We start from the raw sequence: 21795 nt of genomic DNA, 5'->3' as shown, positions 1-21795 counted from the left end.
GACGTTACTCATTGGCACTTGTACCCAACCCACCCCATCTCCCATTTTGTGGCCTGGGTAGCAGAGGCCAAGTAACCTAATTTGCCAAGAAGCAAAGTAAAGCACTGAGAAACTTCTTCCCACTCCTCTCTCTGAGACTCAAAGCAAGGAGGAGCTGCTTAGGATAGAGGCAGGATAATTCTGGCGGAAGGAGAAAAACAGAGGACCCTGTACTTAGAAGAGCAACACGCATCAGGGCGTCACATATGCTCACCTCCACATTAGAATGATCTGAAATTCTGAAAATGAGGTACAATAACAGAAAGAGAGAACAGGAGGAAGTCAGATGATAATCCATCTGAAAGTGGAAGCCAGTTGCTAATTCTGGGTGGGACCAGAATCACTATCCAGTCTCTACAAAATATAAGTTGGCTGATCCATTCAACAAGGACTCCTGTAAGTTTCATTTCTGTCTCCATAGAATTCAGGCACTTTTAAGCCATTTATGTAAACTATTTTATTTCATCCTTACAAATGGCTTATGGGAGAGATACTGGCATCCCTATGTTTTTATTTTTTATTTTATTTTTTTATTTATTTATTTTTAATATATGAAATTTATTGTCAAATTGGTTTCCATACAACACCCAGTGCTCATCCCAAAAGACGCCCTCTTCAATGCCCATCACCTACCCTCCCCTCCTTCATACCCCCCATCAACCCGCAGTTTGTTCTCAGTTTTTAAGAGTCTCTTACGCTTTGGCTCTCTCCCACTCTAACCTCTTTTTTTTTTTCCTTCCCCTCCCCCATGGGTTTCTGTTAAGTTTCTCAGGATCCACATAAGAGTGAAAACATATGGTATTTGTCTTTCTCTGTATGGCTTATTTCACTTAGCAACACACTCTCCAGTTCCATCCACGTTGCTACAAAGGGCCATATTTCATTCTTTCTCATTGCCACGTAGTACTCCATTGTGTATATAAATCACAATTTCTTTATCCATTCATCAGTTGATGGACATTTAGGCTTTTCCCACAATTTGGCTATTGTTGAGAGTGCTTCTTTTCAAATATTATCTTCCTTATATCAGTGTTTTGAAAGTCAACATAATCAGAAGTACCTTGGATTGCCAAAGAATCAGCCCTCCAAGTTATTTAGAATCAAGGATTTCTCAAATTTAGCAGTATTATTTCAAATCGATGAAGAATACTCTGGTGAGTACAGAGGTATCCAACCTCAAACCTTACATAATGACAGAGTTCAATGACATAATTAATATAACAGCCCATAATCCAAAGCAGAGGTCTTGGAAAGTTACCTAGAATTCAAAAGCAGAGTAAACAATGTCTTAAAGGTACAAAGTTCTGAAGATACAAACTTACTACTGCTGGTGCTCTCTAAATGCTTCTCTTCTGAGGTTTTCTTGAAGTCTTTTTTTCTCCTCTAGTTTATTGCTCTGAAATTGCAAGTATCAAAATGCAATCTATTAGGGAAACTTGAAGCAGAATTGTGGTATTAAAGTTATCCAAGGTCCCAAATCCTTAGGTTCAAGTGGCCTCAGTTATTCAATTTGGTACCTACCAGGGCTTCCAAGATGTGCCCTTTTTTCTTTTTCTTTTTCTTTTTTTTTAATATGAAATTTATTGTCAAATTGGTTTCCATACAGCACCCAGTGCTCATCCCCACAGGTGCCCTCCTCCACACCTATCACCCACTTTCCCCTCCCTCCCACCCCTCTTCCCCCATCAACCCTCAGTTTATTCTCAGTTTTTAAGAGTCTCTTACGGTTTGCTCCCAGATGTGCTCTTTCAACCCACGGTCACTATTTACTGAAAGCGAGGAGTCCCAAGTTCCTTCCATGGTTCCCCTCTCCCAACTTGATTGGTATAATCGCAGAATCAGTATTCACATTTTTATTCTTTACTTCAAATGATAGCAACATTTATATTTTAAGAAGTGTTTTCAAGATGCTTTAAGGGAAACATGAAATTTCCACACCAAGTATGTTAAATGAAAATTATAAGCAATGGTTAAGTAGTTCATAAAAAATTCATACATATAAACCCACATCCCACTAAAGCATTCGGAAAAAGATTTTCAGTAAGCCAACTCAAGTCCCTTCTGACTCAGAATCATATACTTAAAGCTGTTGAGAGACTGAACAGCCAATGTCATAAAAAAAAATGGAATGGAAAAGAGTTCTTTTTTTTTTAATTAGTTGTTTGGAGAATCTAGAAACAAAGGACTTCATATTTGAGATTACAGTCACCAAGGCTCTGGCATATTTTAATCCAATTTAAATAATCCTGGAGCTTTTTGTTCACTATGACATAAACTGTTGTGTTTTTGTTTTTTAAAACTTGCCTATGGAAAACAAGTAAAGTTCTTAGAAAACAAGCTTAATGGGGAGTCGAAACAAATTCTACAACACAGGAGAGACTTGAAGTTTTAAATGAATCCAAGGGAGACGGCAAGCAGCTGGGTTTGCTTTAATAAAAGGAATTGGATTTTCCTGGCAGGAAGACCTGTGAAAAGGGAATAAAGGAACTCATCATTTCTAAACCCTGACATTAGTTTGGCTCCCATCTTTCGAAGAGGGGGGAAAACAGTTCATATTGTTCATTTCCATGAAAGTCTTCATTCACCCAGAACCATTTACTGGTCCCATTTTGAAAGGTGAAACAGAGGATTTCAGTTTCAGGGAAAAAGAAAAAAAAAACAAAAAAACCATAAAGGAAATTTACTGCCAAAGGAACCAATTAGAATACAAAGCAATTGGATTATTAATTAAACACGTTCTAGGAAGCAAACAAATAGGGAGTTGTGAAAATAAATCAACAGGATCTCAACCTAGAAAAAAATCCTGACTCATGAGACCAAAAGGGTGGACTGCGAGGAGCCCCTACATCTCTGGGAAAAAGTGGGGGGCGGTAAAAGGCAGTAAGCACGCAGTAGGTATTCATTAGCCTACTGTTAGAAATGCTACTTCAAAAATGGCAAGAAAACCACACAAGGATCTGGAGACCGGGGCTCCTTTAGCAAGGTCACAAAATGGAAACCCAGTTTTAATCTTGCCACTAATAGATTAGCATTGAATTCAACTCATGAATAACTGATAACTTTTAACTCATGAGTTATTCAGTAGCTAAATTCTGTCCAACAAAGGTCTGTTTATCTCTCAGAGGTTGATGGAGAAGTACTGCAAAATACCAGAGTATCTGCAAAGAAAATTATAGTCAATACCTAACAACGTAGGAGCTGTTTTAGTATAATAATCCAAATCCTTAAGTTTAGCCATACTGTTTAGGTCTTTTCATTTTGCACAGAGTAGAAGTCATCCAACCATACTTATACATATATACACAAGTATAACATGTCTAGAAGCATGGGGTCTAAAAGAAAACATTTTGTGGGGCGCCTGGGTGGCTCAGTCGGTTGGGCGGCCGACTTCGGCTCAGGTCAAGATCTCGCGGTCCGTGAGTTTGAGCCCCGCGTCGGGCTCTGTGCTGACAGCTCAGAGCCTGGAGCCTGTTTCAGATTCTGTGTCTCCCTCTCTCTGACCCTCCCCCGTTCATGCTCTGTCTCTCTCTGTCTCAAAAATAAATAAACGTTAAAAAAAAAAAAAATTTTGTAACCAGCTCTAGACCCATCCTCACCGGGTGACCTTAAACAAATCATTTAATATTACCAAATCTCATTTGCTCAAACATTTACCAAATGCCTATTATATGCTTGGTCCTATGTTAGATGCTGAGAATACATATGAGCAGAGTACTGCCTCCTCTGGAAAATTTCAGAGGCTAGCTGGGAACACAGACAAGGAACCAATGATGACAGTCTGTAAAATACGTTGGGGGATCAGAGGTTTGCAAATAATATGAACAGAGAAAAAGCACGGAAGTAGGTACTCTCTCAACAGTTCCATGAACATTCATTCAGCGTCTACTGAGCGGCAGACCCCACCCTGGGCACAGGAGCCAAGTTGAGTGACATTCAGAATGTAGTTTCTAACCCCTGGGTTCATGATGAACTCTGTTAAGAGTATGCTCATTTCTACAGAGAGTGGGCTCATCCATAGCTTTGTTCAGATTCACCAAGGGGTTAATGACCAAATTAAAGGATACGGACCATGGTCTAACGAAAGGTAGAAATTCTAGACAAATCTAAGCAAGTTTTCCAGGAGGAGGAAGAGGTGATGGGAACAGGGCTACTTAACTCCATTGTACAGGTTGCTCACTACCCATGGGGCCGGCAAAGGGATTGGGGAGGCTAAAGGACGGCTGGCATTCAGCTCACCAAACCCTAGATCCCAGCACAGGGTGCTTCAGCGCAGCACAAGTATCTTTTTCTATGTTCCACAAAAGTACTATCAATCACCAACCTGAGCACCCACAGAACTGACCACCTGGATGAAGAATCTGCTTATAATTTGCACAAAGGCAATGATGGGCTAGTGGTGGCCCTGGAGAGGGAAGGGATATTCCCATAACTTACAATTTTTTCAATACACAAAGGCATGAGAGAATTAGCCAATTTAAGGAAGCCTGGAGCAGCTCATGGATAAATTAAAAGGTGTTTGTAGTGACACGGTGGACGAGAAGGTTGAGGAAAAGGGAAGGGGTAGTTACAAAAGAATTTATATGCCAAGTGAAGGAGTTTGGGCTTCAGTAAAGGCAATGATGAGCCATTATGTTATTTTAAGCAGGACAGTAAGCAGCTCACTCTGGAAGCAGTGTAGACAAGTGAGCTGCAGAAAGCACCACAAACATAAAAACCAATGGAGCAGTTCTCACGGTAATCGGCCCATAAATTAGGAGTCCCAAATTACAGCAACAGGGACAGAGAAGGACGGGCAAATTCCAGAAACATTCAGGGGCCAGATATAATAGGACAGGGGGAAAATAAGAGGAGGAGGACTACATCCATAAAGAATGGGTGAGGCAAGGGGGAATGGTACAGGGTGGCCATTAAGAGCATCAGAATGAACAGAAGTTTCATTTTGAACTTACTGGATTTGAGCTCTACTTGGGGAACATCTGGAAAGAACTATCGAGCATACGGTATAATACATGGTTCTGGGACTCAGGAATATGGGCTAGAGATACGGATTTCAAAAATCGCCAGCACAAGCAATAACTAATCCTTAAATGTGGAAAAGTGAGGACTTTCACCTAAGACTACGGTGGCACAGGCACAGGGATGAGAGACGACCCCACAGGTGGCACCTGGATAGAACATCAGTAGCAGAAAAACATGGGGGAAACGGATCTAGAAATCCAGAGGGGTAGAATTCGAAGGACAGAGTACTTAACAGTTATGATATTACAAAGAGTTTAAGTAAGGTAGGAATTAAAGAGTCTCCATTGTTGGTGGTGGTGGTGGTTTTTTCAATTAAGAGCACCTCTGGTGTTCTTAGCTAGATCAGTACTGTGGAGTACTAGAGACAGAAGTCAAACTCAGTCCACCAAGGAACAATTAGAGGGGAGAACACAAAGACAGCAGGTTCCTAGACCAGCTGCGCTCAGCATCACCTAAGGGACATTTTTTTTTTAAAACAAGAGATTCTTTGGTTCAGGTGATTGCTAGAAGTCAGTCCACAGACTGGCACTTGGGAACCAAATGTGGTAGAAAGGCCTTCAAGCAGCTGAACCACGATGATGTGTGGCACAGAGGAGTTGAAAGGAAACCAGAACAGGGAGAGATCCTTTGTTTTTAAAAGAAGAGATTTGAGCAGGATTTTACACCAAGAGACTGAGGGAGTGGGGGTGGCACAGGGACAAAACAGGACAAAAGGAGGCTTAACCGATGGGGCAGCAAGGTTCCTGAGGAGATGAAAGAGGAGAAAACAAACACAGGTGGAAGCATCTATCGTAGCAATGAAGAAAACTCTTTCTTATTTCTCCTGAGATGGGATAGGAGTAAAAACAGCGAAGGAAGAGTAAAGGAAACAGGAAGATAAAGGTGCTTATGCCTGATGGACTTTTTTGCCTAGCAAGTGAGAGAGGAGATCGTGAGCTGAAAATGAAAGAAGACAGTAAGAAGAACATGAGGAGAGGAAGATCTTGGTACTTAGGGGTGGGCCAGGAATGCAGAGTAGGTATTGGTAGAGACCCAGCTGAGCGGGAAGCCCACAAATCTGGTGGGGCAAAATTACAACACACACACACACACACACACACACACGCGCGCGCGCGTGCGCGCGTCATGTGTGTTTGTTTCTCGCCAGCAACCTCGTTCGTGTAGGTTTAGTAAAAATGAAAAAATGGAATCAATTCATATGTAACACAAGAATAATTCTTTGCCTTCCACAAAACAGCTTGATACAACAGACTCAAATGAGATAGTGTTAAAGCACTTCTTTTCCTTTACAATGAATTAGGTTAAGGAACCCCTAGTCGGTGATTACTACGTACTAGGCGTTGTACTAAGGGCTTTGCACATACTGTATCCTCTAAGCCTTCCGGTCCATTGTATTATTACTGTACCCATTTTGCAGATAAGGGAAGTGAGGCATAGAGAAGCTAACAGCTTACCTTCTTAGTACTACCTCTATATTTCAAAGACAGACATCCCAACGTTAGGGGATTAACGGGATCCTACTAGATTTTAACAATAGGCGCTAACTGCCCACACTAATTCATCCACCATGAAATGCAAAACATAGGAACCATATTTCTGGGAAATACTAGTGTTCCTTGAGATGTCAGAAATGGACATTTTTCCTAATTTATAAAGACAATATTGAAAGTGGTTCCTCAGTGTGGCTTTACCCTGCAATCTGTCTTAAACTGTTAGCCCTTGCTATTACACGCTTGCTAGAAATAGTGACACATGATTCCTTAAAAATATGTATAAGTATGCATCTCTGCATCTACTTATTTTCTACTCGTTGGTTCCCACTTCAGTTTACAGCATGAAAATTAACTAACAAGGCTTCTCAGGGCCTGCATAAAACCCAGTGACTCCCGGTGCTCCAAATAACTATCAGCTTTATGACTTTTGGTTTAGCGGAAAAAAACAAGGAGAGTCATCAGGTGCCACTCAGATCTCGGGCTGGCTTCTGCCCTTTCTGACATGATGATACCCCAGGACGTTCTGTGTATTAAGTGAAAGTATTTACAAACTAGATGCCACTGTGTAATATTATTTCAAACAGAAGTAGAACAAAGGCAGAAACTAGATGCCACTGTGTAATATTATTTCAAACAGAAGTAGAACAAAGGCAGAAACTAGATGCCACTGTGTAATATTATTTCAAACAGAAGTAGAACAAAGGCAGAATCAGAGTAATCCGGGAGGTAGGGAGGTTCTTTAACACGGAACCAGAAGGTTTTCATTTTGCAAGTTTGTGGGTATTATGAAAGCGGGGGGGGGGGGGGTTGGAGGAGGAATCGAAGTATTACCTAATTCATCAATAGGATTATGGGGGGAAACCGCAGTGGAGGTCTGCTCCCACAGTGCAGAATTGCAGGTAAAAGGCTTTCTGGGAGGATTATGAAAATCTGTCTACTTATGTTGCAGGATCCAGTGGCAAACAAATTACTTGTACCCCTGTATGTGCAGTCGTATGTACAAAGTACTCGTACACTGCTTTTATGTAACGACTTCCTTTCACTCTGACGTTCTAATTTTCGAGGTATTCTCTCTGTTTCATGGAATTCCAGAAAGAGAAATGAATACATCATTATGAAGCCGCATTTGCCAAAACTTAGTGGCTTCAAAAAACATGAGTTTACTAATAATCTTACAGCTCTGGAGGTCAGAAGTCCAAGGTGGTCTCACTGGGTTAAAATCAAGGCGTCAGCGGGACTGCTTTCCTTCTGGAGGCTCCAGGGGAGAATCTCTGTCCTTGCCTCTTCTAGCTTCTTGAGGCCATCTACATTCCTTGGCTCGTGGTCCCTTCCCTCTATCTCAAAGCCAGCAGCGGCAGGCCAAATCTCCCCCTGCTAACATCTCTTCACGCTCTCAATCTCCTGCCCCCCTCTTCCAAGTTAAGGACCCTTGTGATTACCCTGGACCTACCTGGAGAGTGCAGAGCTCCACCTGAAGGTAAGTTGATTAGCAACCTTAATTCCACCTCCAAATGTAATCCCTCCACTTTGCCACGTAACGTAACATAGTCCTAGGTTCCAGGGATTAGAACGGAGGGGCAGGGGAGGGGTCATTACTCTGCCTACCATATGGGCTATAATCTAGTTTTAAGTCAATAAGTATCAGACATATAATATGCCAGATACTTCACAAAACTGTTGCCCTCCTTAGCCCCCAGGCACTTGGCTTTGGAATGTGTGTGATGGGGGGAGGTGAGCGAGGTCCTCTCTCGCTTAGGGCCAAACAGGGGTATACTGATAAACTCAGCAACCTCCTCTAGCAAAGAGGAGGAGGGGGAGGTTGATTTGCAGCGTTTACTGATTTCCGTGGTGAAAATACTCCCAACAGGGAGGGTTTCAAGCTACCACAGTGAAGTCAACTAGTTTACAAAAATCCCGAAAACGTAACAATCCACTCTCACAGGTGGATTTGAGCGGCTCTCATACACCAGGGGAAGAATACATAACATCAACCTAGTCTAGGACCGGGAATAAAAGTTTGACTAACGTATCCTAGTGCCCTTTCCAAATTTCCCCCTCACCTATAGGGCTAACTCTTCCTGAACCCATTGACAAGACCGGATACTAAAGGGCTGGCTGCCTTTCACAACGTTCTGCTTATTAAAGATCAAAGGACACCCCCATGTGCTAGCAGAGAATAGTCTACTTGACCCTCACTCACACACAGGTAGTAAGCAATTAGAGGCCCAGGGTTGGGGGGGAGGTGACCCCTCTTGGGAGAGGGGAAAACTGAAGGGCACAGGGTTAAGACAAGAGGCCAAGCTAGGGGTTCTCGGGTGGCAACAGGCTGCTCAGCTTCTACTTGACTCGGTGTTCCTGGACAGTAGCCATTCGCCTGGGGAGGAGGGCGGTATTTTGCAGGCTGGTGTCCATATGTGTGTTTGCCGTGCATTTTAAAGAATAAATGCTCCATAAGCACAGCCATTATTGCTTCCCTTGGCCATTTTCACACTGGCAATGTGAAGTATGCCATTTCTAGATGGCTAATGTCCATTTTTCTTTTATCTGACACATGCTACTAAATAGGCTCACATTTACTACGAAAAGCTACAGATTTATGTACAATAAGAACAGCTAGGTCACGGTGGCAGCGCAGGGCAATTTACCAAAGAAATCAGGTCCGTAGAAGGACCAGGGGAGGCTGCTCTTTATGTTGTTATGTAGATTACATTAATGCTCCTCGATTTTATATGCACAAGAATAAACTGGGAAGCTTATTAAAATGCAGGTTCTGGTTCAAAGGTTTGGGGATCTCAAGATTCTGCATTTCTAACAAGTGATGCCCATGGGGCTGGTTCAAGGAACATCTTTTGAATGGGAAGGATCAACATATCAACTTTCTCTCCCCATCTCTCACTTTTGGGCAAAATTATACCAATAATCATTACAATTATCACATTAGAAAAGCAAATCCAATTAAGATTTCTGTAGTTAATGATTGTTATACACCTAGTGTTATAGTACAACTTGGAAAGAGGAAAATGCTGCTTTTACTCAGTGTTAAATAAGACCATTTCAGGGGCACTTGGGTGGCTCAGTTGGGTAAGACTCTGATTCTTTTTTTAAGTTTATTTATGTATTGAGAGAGAGAGAGAGAGAGAGAGAGAGAGAGAGAGAGAGAGAGAGAACCAGCAGGGGAGGGGCAGAGCGAGAGTCGGCGACATAAGTCTGACAGCAGAGAGCCTGATGCTGGGCTTGAACTCATCATGACCTGAGCCAAAGTCTGACGTTTAACCAACTGAGCCACCCAAGCATCTATCTAACTCTTGATCTCAGCTCAGGTCATGAATTCCCGGCTCCTGAGTTCAGGCCCCTCATTGGGCTGTGTGCTGACAGTGTGGAGCCTGCTTAGGATTCTGTCTCTCCCTCTCTCTGCCCCCTTTCTCTCCCCCACCCACCCCCTCTCAAAATAAATAAATAAACGAGCTTAAAAAAAATGAAGACCATTTTGGCCACTAACATTTCTGAATAGTATACATTATTTGATCCCATGAAGAAATGAGCTATAAATAACCCACAAGTCAGCTAATTATGGGTATTAAATGACAACTAATAAATGGCTTTTAGAATAAGAAGTTGCAACACAGTAGTTCTTCAGGATCTACAAGACTCTTAATTCAATTCCTGGTGATGATCTGACGATTTTCTCAGTTCCAACTGAAATGCAGAAGGACTATGTAAAGGGGCTGTCTCCTCTACAATCACAAGACCAAAGTGTGAACTTCCCTTGGAAGAAAAATTGGGAGGGGGCGGTTGGATGAAAAAGAATGGGGAACAGAGAGGTAGAAAGACGAAATCATGTTTTTGAAGATTAAAAACAAATTAGTGTCACAAAAATCTTTTCAGTGAAGGTGTAATAGCTGATCAATTGGAAACAGACTGCCAAATCAAATTTTGCGAGCAAAGTTCCTATATTCTTTTGTCTTACACCTCCAGCATTTCATTACAGTTCCGCATGCAGAAGTCCAGTCTTATCTCTACCCTAGAGCCCACATCTCTGCACTTGACAGATGTTCCCGGAGCCGTGAGGGAAGAAGAGGAGGTGGGGCTTAGTGTAGAGGCATGGCAGAGAGCTGCCCGAGATCATACAACAAGACACCTTATAAAGAAAGACAGTCTGCTCACCAACCAAGTAAACAGCAGGTAAGGCTCATATACTCTCATGTGTTTTACAGGCCATCACCTTTCGGCTTCATTAACTGTGACTGGTAAAAATATCCATTGCTTGGTAACCAGGCTTAAATTTTGACCAACCCTCAATCTTGAAAAGAAAAAACGAAAGGGAAGGAGGGAGGGAGAAAGAGCTACACAGACAGACAGGCAGAAGGACAGCAAGAACAGGAAGTGTGTTTCCATGACTTATACTTGAGCAGGTGCCATACTTGGTGGTCAGTATCATGAGCCAACCCCTCACCTCCATACCTCCAATACTTAAAACCTACTACAGCTTAGGACCTTGTGGGAATGGGAAGAGGAAGAAGGGTGGGGGTAGAACAACACTACATTCTTCCTTCTTTTGTAGCAGAAAAGCATGTTTTAAGAGAGATTTTTTGCCAAGCTCCAGAAAGAGTTATCAAAACTAAACACATCACTGTGAGCTTTATCACGTCACTAATACTGAAATGCAAATGCACACTTTTTCTTGCACCGGTAAGAGAGGCATGTTCACCTATCTAACACTCACCCTGAAAAAGGCAGTGCACCGTGAATGGCTGGTGTTACTAACCGCTTTGCCTTCTGGTCAAATACACAGCCACTACTTGATCACTTGCCTGGGAGGTGAGATTGTGTGGTCACTAAGAACTCCAGCTCTGAGGGGCACCTGGGCGGCTCAGTCGGTTAAGCATCCAACTCGTGATTTCGGCTCAAGTCACGATGTCACAGTTCCCTGCGTTTGAGCTGTGCCTGTGCGTCGGGCTCTGCACCCAGAGCACAGAGCCTGCTTGGGATTCACCATCTCCCTCTCCCTCTGTCTCCCTCTCTCCTTCTCTCTCAAAAGAACTAAACAAACACAGGAAAAACAAAAAACAAAAAAAACAAAAACCTAGCACTGAGGCCAGTCCGCCTGTATTTGAATCCTACTTCTCCTATCTACTGGCCGTGAGCCCTTGGGCAAGTTACCTACCCTCTCTGTGTCGGTTTCCTCATTTGTAAATGCAAGTAATAAGAATAATCTATACTCGTAAGGCTGTTTCGAGAATTGAACGAATTTGCATATGGGCGGTGTGCAGAAGACAGCCTGGCATACACAGGGAGCCTTCGGTCAGTGGTAGCTCAGCATCCTTGCCACTATCTTACCTTCTGTCTCTGAACTGCCTTCATCTGTTGTATTCTGGCCTCTTCCACTTGCTTCTTGATTCTTACAGATTCTTCTCTTTTTAGCTAAATTGTATTGAAATTACAGAGGACAAAAAACAGTTACTATCTTTCAGTCTGAACCTCTGGAACACGAAATTATGATGAGAGACAAATTACAGTATTGTTTGTGTTCTACCTCGCCATGATGATAGGCTGGCATTTCCCACTACTAAGATCACAGAGAATTGTCAGGCTGCATCTCCTGTCCATGACATTTCTCTCATGGTTCTTCCTTGGTCTCTGTCTCTCTGTCCTCCCACCCCACCCACCCAGGTTGGGGAGGAGAGACAGCAGATGATATTTCCTTATTATAAAACTCACATGCCTCATTATTTTTAAAAAGTCACTGGCATCTTCAATCTTTTCTGTACTACTTTTGTGCAAACCCATGTTCTTGGTGCAAAACCTTCAAAACGTGGCAGGGGTTGAACTATAAAAAATAAATCCCTTTGTGAAGGGTCCTGCTGACTCATGTACGGCTTGGATAAGAAGTCTAGAGAGTCGTCTCTTCATTTCTTACTTCCTGACTTCTTTGATTTTGAGAGTTTCCTTTTGTAATTGGTTTCAAGGTTTTATGCTTTTGGTAAATGTATTATTTCATGGCGACTGAAAGTGCCAGTACTCAAATTCCTTGCCAAAACTGAACTAAAAGAGACGGATTCTGACCTTTTGTTGGTATTTCGATTGCATCAGTTGGAGTTGTTGTTTCTGCCTGACTTCAGCTTCCGATTGGCTTCCACCTACGGGGAAAAAAGTCACAAAGGTGAAACATGAATATTAAGCTGAAATGTCAGCCATCAGAGACTAATTAATACATGATAAGTCTACGCCAGGAGTTTCTTTAACATTTTCATGCCCCCGGAAATGAGGATATAAACAGTTTTCTTAACAAGACGTTAGAGAATGGGAATTTCTTAAAAGAGAAACATGCTCTGGACAGAGCATGGTACCATATGCCTAAAAGAAGAGGAGAATCCTACAAAGGTTTTCAGTCATGTGGGTAGTCACGTCTTCACTTAGACTGAATTTACACCTGAAGGTACATGCTAAATAGTGCCGGTCTTAAATACTCTACAACATTCCTCCTACTTGAGGATGGCCATTCCTTAGCCTACTCAGGCTGATGATGCTTTGCTTTGCTTGTCTTGTCTTCTCCTGACCCTACTGCCTCATTCTTTAGTAGCATAGTGTAGGAAATCCTCAGGGGTCTTGCCACCAGAAAATTACACTGTCTTTATAACCAGGTTTTTAAAACTACTAATATTTTAGTTAGTGACTGTCAATCCATACCCCTTAGTTTTCTTTCTTGAGGTATTCAAGAGAAAAATATGGAAGTGAGATTATTTGCCTATTCTCTCTTAAACCTAAAATAATTCGGGGACAGAAATCCTTGCAGCTTGCCAATCATCTAAGAATTGCTGTTTAGGGATTTCTTGGTGTTTATGCAAGCTTGGTATGTGTATTATAAAGATTCCTTTGAAATGATTCTCTGGTGCTTTGGTCACTAAAAGTGTCAGTTCTCTGAAAGATTCATTCGCACAGAAGCTGCATTAAAACAATTTGCATTCACTGTAGTTTTTGTAATTGAACTGATAAACACACCACAGAGACATTTATTCTGAGTCCCAAAAGATATATAAGGCCTAGTTGGTTGTGGCCCTTCGGTCTCTGTTGTGGGGAACTGGGGAAAGGGAAAGAAACAGTGAGGAATATGGAAGCTATTATCTAATGTTACAGCCACTGTCAGTATCTCCTGGAACCATTCCAATATTTTAAAGGGTAGATGAATAGGGGAGGAGTGAAGAGTTAAAACAAATAAAGAAAGGGGCTCTTAGGTGGCTCAGTTGAGATCCAGACTTCAGCTCAGGTCACGATCTCACAGTTTGTGAGTTCAAGCCCCACGTGGGGCTTGCTGCTGTTAGCACAAAGCCTGCTTCAGATCCTCTGCCCCCCACCTCTCTACCCCTCCCCCACTCATGCTCTCATGCATGTGCTCGCTCTGTCTCTCTCTCAAAAATAAATAAAAACATTTAAAAAAAGAAATAATGAAAGTCAGATGTCTAAGAATGTGAAGGCTTTGTTCCAAACTCATCTCAAAGTTTCATATATTCTAGGATTTTCTTTTTTACCTCCTAGACGCTTGTGAAATACAATGGAATGATAGTGATAATACCATTACGTTCACCCATTAAATCATTTCCAAATTAGCTTATTTTTACCTTTGTCCTGGAAAAAAATACTTTCCTAAAACTATTGTGACAGTAAGTAACCCCTGACTCTAATGCATTTGTTGTTAACGAAATCTGTGGGAACCGTGTATCCAGTCTTTTCAGTTCCCAGCTGCTGCTGGAGAAAGGAAAAGCGAAGAAAGGATGTGAATGATTCCCATTAGGTGGCATCCCTGTTGAATGATTCAAACACCAGGCACAGGCAGCCCACACAATTCATCACACTGGCATGTGCTCTGGGGGCCCAAAGGTCTCTATCTGTATAATGAAAACACAGGTGAAGTTCTCTTTATACCCACCACCGTGTCCCCAGCTCACTCTCATCTTCGCTTTAGAATTGAATCTCCATCTGGTTTTTTTTTTTTTTTCCCATTAGCATTCAATACTGCCAGGATTAATATGCTTGTGATAGCTTTTACTCCCGTCCTGTCGAGTGCTATGACAAGGCATATGCAGCGTCCCAGGTACTTTCTTCAGAAGTGATCCTCTAAGAGACTCTAAATTATTCAGCAATTAAGCCATCACTTTATTCCCACATAACTGGGGCATCATACATTTGCTTCTCGCAGAAGATCCAAAACAACATACCTTCATACCTAAGAGTTTCAAGTTTAAATGCATTGTATTCCAAGCAGCACAATGACCCCCAAACCAATAACGCACGTTCAAAGACAGATGCAGGCAAGGCGCTAACAGGATCCCTGGGTGGCCCTGTCTCCCCCAATCCAGGCACCTGGTTTACTGGCTTACCTAAGCGCCTTGGGACCAGGCTAACAGGCTTCGCTCGCTGTTGTTCTTTCCACTTCTCAAGATTTTCCAGCTCTTTCTCAGCAACTAAGCCAGGTGAGAAATGTCAAATCATCAATGATTAGAATGTGAAAACAGTTCCGTTGATAGCACAAGAAACAAGCATCAGAGGGCAATTAACTCCATGCAAGCATGAGTGCACAAAATTGCCAGGAAAGGAAGGCACCCTTTGGGGCAACGCTGCGCCCACCCCTGAGGCTCTCTCTCTCTCTCTCTCTCCAAGAGTATGAACTGAAAGTCCAAATTTGGAAAATCCTGACCTCTTACTAAAATAAAGGAGTTTTGTTTTTCCTCTCATTCTGGCATTTTCAAAACCCTAGATCCAATTAGTTTTTTGAATTTTCTATAGAGAGTGTGTATAAAACTAGAATATTCGTATGTCAGTAAGAACTCTTTGCACACAGTAAACAAAGCCCCAGAGAATTCTGATGCCCACAGCACTGTGTTTCAAACGTCCCCCAAGCTTACCGCAACTAGGGGTGAGGGCTCCAGCCCCTTGCACTCCATACCACCAGGCAGGACAGCCTCCTCTAGGTGGAGCAGCGCTCACTGCCCAAATAACACACTCTGCATGACAGCAGGGGGCGCCCGAGATACTAATTCTGTTCTTCAGTGCGTATCCAGATCTCCCCCACCTTAGACCCCATTGTTTCAAATGTCCATATGTAGTATTTTTAATTGGGGGGTGGGGGGGAACTTCTGAAACATACCCCAAATCCAGACCACACTAAGGCATAAATTCCTGGAAAGTATTTAAATCACAAGTTCGTAAAATGCCAGAACCTTTGGGACTCAGTTGGGTCGCTGGTTCAGTTGCTGGCAATACCCACAGTCTCTGTCTGCATAGCTATGACCGTCATACTCTGCACTGATGCAGGTGTACCATCCAGGGTGCAACATGTCCGGTGGAGACTCAAGTCTCTAATTTAGACAACTGCTTCCCTGTTGTGCTTGTATGTCCATTCTTAGTCACAATATTAAATTTCCTATCAAGATCTAATAAAGGAGAGGGACACCTGGATGGCTCAGTCAGTTAAGCGTCTGACTTCGGCTCAGGTCACGATCTCACAGCCTGTGGGTTTGCGCCCCGTGTTGGCCTCTTGTGCTGACTGCTCAGAGCCTGGATCCTGCTTCAGATTCTGTGTCTCCTTCTCTTTCTGTCCCTACACTACTCACACACACACACACACACACACACACACACTCTCTCTCTCTCTCTCTCTCTCTCAAAAATAAACATTTAAAAAAATTTTTTTAATTAAAAAAAAAATCTAATACACAAGAGCACAGAATGTCAGCGCTAGCCCCACAGCTTGAAGTGAACAGGCCTCATAACTTCTTTGTGAACTGGTTGAACTTGAGTTCTCCATCTACGTCTAAGTTATAATGCTGTAATTTAAATGGCAGCATTTATTTTACGGTACAACTTCAAATAGGCTATGCACCCACTAGGTACAAGGAGGGCAAAAATGAGTAAAGTGTAGTCCCTGCCCTCAAAGAGGTTGTAATCTAGAGCAAGGAAATGGACGCTCTCAAATAAAAACAGCTGAGGGCAGACTCTGATACTTACAAAATTATGGGAGCACAGAGGTTAAAGAAAAATTCCATTAAGAAGGGATGGGACAGGACAGATCAAGAAGGGGACAGATTATGTCATGATCTGTTTCATATATAACTCATCTGCTCTGCAAGTATTCATAGTCCTGTAAAAATATCTGCAGTCAACCCAATTTCATGGGAACTAGATAATTTATTGGCAATAGATGTGAAATTGTTTAAGTGCAACAGAAATCTGAGATTTGCCATTGTGCTATGAGTTCTGCTATTAACATAGAGAAACTAATTTAGAAGGATTAACAATAGAATAATTTTAAAAGCTATAATTAAAGCTGCTAAAGTTAAAAAAAGAAAAAACTCTGTAAGATGTGGTGAGTCTATTCGTACCAGAAAATAAAACTATAAACCAAAGTAAATCAATCCTACTCTCTAAGATGAGAAGCATTCTGAACGTTAAATGAATAAATATACATACTCCTTTGTATCTGATTTCTTCGGTTTTCATTTGGTGTTATCAAGGTATATGCGCCTGTGCTGGAATAAAGAGGAAAAAAATCGATTATCATGAGAAACTAATACATATAACTTCCAGACACTCTTGCTGCTAATATACTATATTTATGATCATCACCATCAAATAGGTACTGTGGAAGATAATCTTCTTAAGACCCAGCTCTGTTCTCTGGGAGGTTACAATCTAGTTGTCAAGTAAAACGAGTACACATGGCCAAATATGGAAATATAAAGCAACGGATCAAGACCGACAAGTGACTGCTTCACAGTTCGCTCTAGTAAACTGTCTTTGTAGGGATCCACCCTTCCTCCAGGTGGCACTCAGGGGCAAGTCCCTTTGAGATGGCGTTAGCCGGGCATTCTCTTCCATCATGACCCACGTTGGGAGTACAGAAAACATTCATGCATTCTTGGGTCCTACAAACTGGAAATCCATGCCACTTGCAACGCAGCCACCTTCTCTTCATGACCCATCTGAGTGGCCATGTGGCCACATCTTGTGCTTCCAGGCTCTAACTCTCCTAGGCATGGATCTACTAGGTCTCCTCTTCTCCTGGGGACACAGAGAGAACATAATCAGGAGCTCAGAGAAGCATCCTTGAAGCATTTTAATTCATGGGGTGCGGATCTGGGAAGATGGCATTTAACCGAATATACACAGCACTGAGATTCCAGGAGGCTGTTAAAATACCGTGAGCTTTTGAGGGCTGGAACTTGACTGATCTGTACCCACCCAGCCTCTGGCACAATGCCTGGCACAGGGTACCTGCTTGAGGACTGTGGGGCTGAACTGAAATGAAATGATGCCACAGACCCAGTCTGTAAATCTGTTTGGCAGGGGGAGAGAGGCTCTTCTCTGAGATGATGGATGTGGCCCCACAAGAGCACCAATACCTCACAGAGCAACAGACTGCAGCATATGTGTGGGTACAATTTTAGGGGGAATGCTATGAATACACACAATCAGCTTGTAAGTGAAGGTTGTTTTTTTTAAAAAGCCCCAGCTACTCTTAGAATTCTCTCTCTTCAACACAGAATGTACAATTTCAAAGGACAAATTAGCAAAGATTGAACAGTAGAGGCCAAAAGTGCTGATTAACAGAAGTCATTTCTTCCTTATCTTGTTATTTTCCTAGCAGTGAGACTTCAGCCTGCTTCAAACTGGGCTTTAATTTTAGACTTGTAAATGGGAAGTGTACAATCACCTTTGCATGCAAATGGGGCTGCAAGATGCCCAATTACCTAACATATATCAGCAGACATTGCATTTGTAGCCTCACATGCATACAACGTTATGAATACAAAATGAGGAGGCTGCTACTGAAAATTAATCCCTTGTCCATTGCATATTCTTTGTTCACCCTTAGAAAGATTTTTCACTCCTCAATTCACAGGAGCTTGGGAGCTGCAATTCTGTGGGTAATGGCTACACACTTGAATATGATGCAATGGTGAGCCACTGTACAGAGCCTTAAAGATGAAACGCAAGATACTGGATTTAAATGCTCGCCGTGACATGATTGCACAATCCTTCAAGTCTAGCCACACCGTGGCACAGAGCTTCTCGCCATCCCAGGGATTTGACTCTACACTGATCAGCAGTTCTCAAACTTTAGCACGCATCGGAATCACCTGGAGGGTCAGTTAAAGCGCAGAGTTCCTGATTCAGTAGGTCTGGGGGCGGGGGCGAGGGGTGAGAACTGGCATTTTTAACAGTTCCCAGGTAATGTTGATGTTCTTTTTTTTTTTTTTTTAACATCCGTTTACTTTTGAGACAGAGAGAGACAGCACGAACGGGGGAGGGTCATAGAGAGAGGGAGACACAGAATCTGAAGCAGGTTCCAGGCTCTGAGCTGTCAGCACAGAGCCCAACGCGGGGCTCGAACTCACAGACCGCGAGATCATGACCTGGGCCGAAGTCGGACGCTTAACCGACTGAGCCACCCAGGCGCCCCAATGTTGATGTTCTTGATCTAGGGACCACACTATGAGAACCACTGCTGTAGATCAATCAAGTTATATTTGAACATTTAGACTGATGGGAATTTAGGGATTAAATCATTGATAAAGATATAGATACAGATACACACCGAAGGTCACAAGGTTAATTAAGCAATGGTACTCAGACTCAAATGCAGGACTTTTGTTTTAGATTAGGTGGGTGTTTGCAGCTAACCCTTCAGCTTGACACAGAGAGTAGAAGATACGATCGTCACTCATTTCCAGCCTCTTGATAGACTTCCAAAGTAACCTACTTTACTGAGCACCTATTTATGGACTCACATTAAGGGGTTTATGAAGAATGAAGGGAGATATGAAAAAGCAGACCAACCACTTTAATGGAGCTTATATTTTAGTTAGGAACAATTTCTGAAGCCTCTGGAGCATACCACAAGAATATCCAAACAAATGTCAAAGTAAGAGGACATTAAGTAGAAATTCAAGGTGGGGGACAGTCACAGAGGGATAGAAATGAGAAGTATAGCTAGCTGAGGTTTAAAAGACAGGGTCTGAAATGGCCAAAGAAGGGTTTCTTTGCTAGGGTTTTACCAAGAGCAGCTTCACAGAATTTTCCAAGTCCCATGGGCCTCCCTTATGCCCAAAATTGAAATCTCGTTAAAGATCTGGAAAGAAAAATCATTCTATAGGTAAAGGATCTTATTCCACAATATCTAATCTGAATATGTTCAAGTCTGATAACATCACAGTAGCATCTTTAGTTTTAGGAATAGAACTGCGGTCAATCCATTGCAATTTGTGTAGCCTACACGTACCCAGACATAGTGTGGGGCCATGAAAAGAGGGAAAGAATTATCCAACCCTAAATTCAAAGCCTTTTAACTTGAAAGCCTTTTAACATAACCCCAGGCTCAAGGAGGGGTCCCAGTAATAAATGTTTCATGTTAGAGAATTCCTTAGTAACCTTCTTAGTAACATTCTCTCGGCTGAAATTGCCAAATCTGAAACATAATATTCAGAAGAAAGCATGGCAAGTATTTGGGCTTCTAGTCCTCTGACTTGCTATGGAAAGAGGAGCCTACTTCTAAGGATCTGCTTTTTAGGTTTTTTATTATCATGTGGCAGAGAGTAATGCCTTGATAGATACAAATATCCGTCCCTTCTCGCCTCCCTTTTTCTTGACATGAATAACAAGTATAACTTATTCATGTTTTCAGCCAATTAATTTCCACCCACAGCAAGGGCCTCTGCTGTTTTAACCTGCATGTCTTCCCTTTCAACAGCCTGACTCTCAAAGATGCTGATCCAGACAAGCCCAGCCTGCCTATATTTAGTATTCTGGGCATTTCCCGATTAAGCAACATTCAAGCCGCTGAAGTAAATGTATATCTTTGAAAATGAGTTTCCTTAATTACCTCATTGAAATTTAATGAAATCTCGCAATTTGTAAGATTATTTTCACTTTCCAACAGCACACATCCAGGAGACATACTGAGGGAGAACATATAAAGAAGAGCAGAAGACAAAGAGAAAATGTGTTCCTGCACCATACAAAAAAAATAGAGAGAAGAAAAATATATTTAAGAAATGTTTTTCCTGCAAGGTCTCTCCTGAGCTACACAATTGCTTCTCTCGTGTCCATTCCTGCACAATTTTTATAACATCTCATCAATAAACGCCCTATGAAAATGTTATGCTGAAGTTATGAAAAATATCTTGGCTGGCTAAAAGTATTACATAAATATATCCCCTGGTGTGTACAAACTGCAGCAGATGTAATTTAAATTTCTAATTAGGAACAACACTGGTTTGACTGAAAAAGAAACATAGGAGCAAAAATTCAGAAACAGAAGATTAAGTAACAAACAGATCTTTTCAAGCAGTACAGGAGACATGTAAAGTCTACCATTCTTCAAAAAACTAGTTTGAGGTTTTCTTAGTTCAAGAAAACCTTAACCTTGCATGAACTTGAAAAAAAAAGATTTTTGGTTAATCAAAGGCACTGGATTTTTCTTGCTATGGCTTTCCATATTGGTTTTTGTTATATGACCTTCAATATAGGCATCTGAAGCTTACTGTTTTTAGCCAACATGTGTCAAAACTTGAAGCATTCAGGTTTCCAAAAGTTTAATAAACAGACCATATTCCCAAGAAAAACAAAAAATAACAAGATCCGGCTGAGTAAATCATACTTAACCACTACACCTGTTACACCAACCCTGATCCAGCACTCCACAACTCCAGTGAGGAAGGGCTCATGAATTCTTTGACCTCAAAATCTACAGAGCCCAAAACACTGTCTACACATCCAAGAAGCTGATGTGAAGCAAGTTAGTTCTTGAACCCACAGCTTCTGGTGGACAATTGAATAGATACCCAGAGGGCAGAACAGACACCCAGAGGGAAAAGATACGCAAGAGATCACAGGTCATCAGCACCTTTGTGCATAGAATAACTTTATGGAAAGTCGAAAAGGTATACACACACACACACACACACACACACACCCTCCATCCCAGCATTCCTATGTAGGCTCGTGGTTTAGTGGGATATGGAAAATTTATGCAAATGAGAAAAAAGTGCTCCTTCTTTCAGGTAGAGGTAACCCTACACTAGGGTGCATGGTTTGGTATGTATTTCAGCTCCAAATTACTACCTTAGCCAGACAAGTTTGTGTAGTTACCAACCTGCACAACCATACAGGGTAGACCTGAAAGATGTCACATTTCATCACTTAAAACACATATACAGACATAAATGATAAGGGCTTTGAGAAAAGCAAG

The 21795-nt window shown here is 42.0% G+C and overlaps 1 protein-coding gene across 4 annotated transcripts in view; it reads right to left on the bottom strand.

Annotated features, from left to right (window-relative positions):
* Positions 1-21795, bottom strand: part of EPSTI1 (epithelial stromal interaction 1) — a 96909-nt gene that overhangs the window by 63119 nt on the left and 11995 nt on the right. For all 4 annotated transcript variants that reach the window (XM_027064907.2, XM_027064908.2, XM_053216007.1 and 1 more), the window contains exons 2-6: positions 17016-17074; positions 14927-15010; positions 12615-12688; positions 11889-11972; positions 1362-1435 (exon numbers count right to left, since the gene is read on the bottom strand). In XM_027064907.2, coding sequence (XP_026920708.2) covers positions 1362-1435; positions 11889-11972; positions 12615-12688; positions 14927-15010; positions 17016-17074 — 375 coding nt within the window. The remainder of the gene's footprint in view (positions 1-1361; positions 1436-11888; positions 11973-12614; positions 12689-14926; positions 15011-17015; positions 17075-21795) is intronic.

Source organism: Acinonyx jubatus, chromosome A1 (genome assembly GCF_027475565.1).
Source record: "Acinonyx jubatus isolate Ajub_Pintada_27869175 chromosome A1, VMU_Ajub_asm_v1.0, whole genome shotgun sequence".
Classification (NCBI taxonomy): Eukaryota; Metazoa; Chordata; class Mammalia; order Carnivora; family Felidae; genus Acinonyx; species Acinonyx jubatus.
Note: the sequence above shows the minus strand (reverse complement) of the source record. Positions and strands in the feature narration are given on the sequence as shown.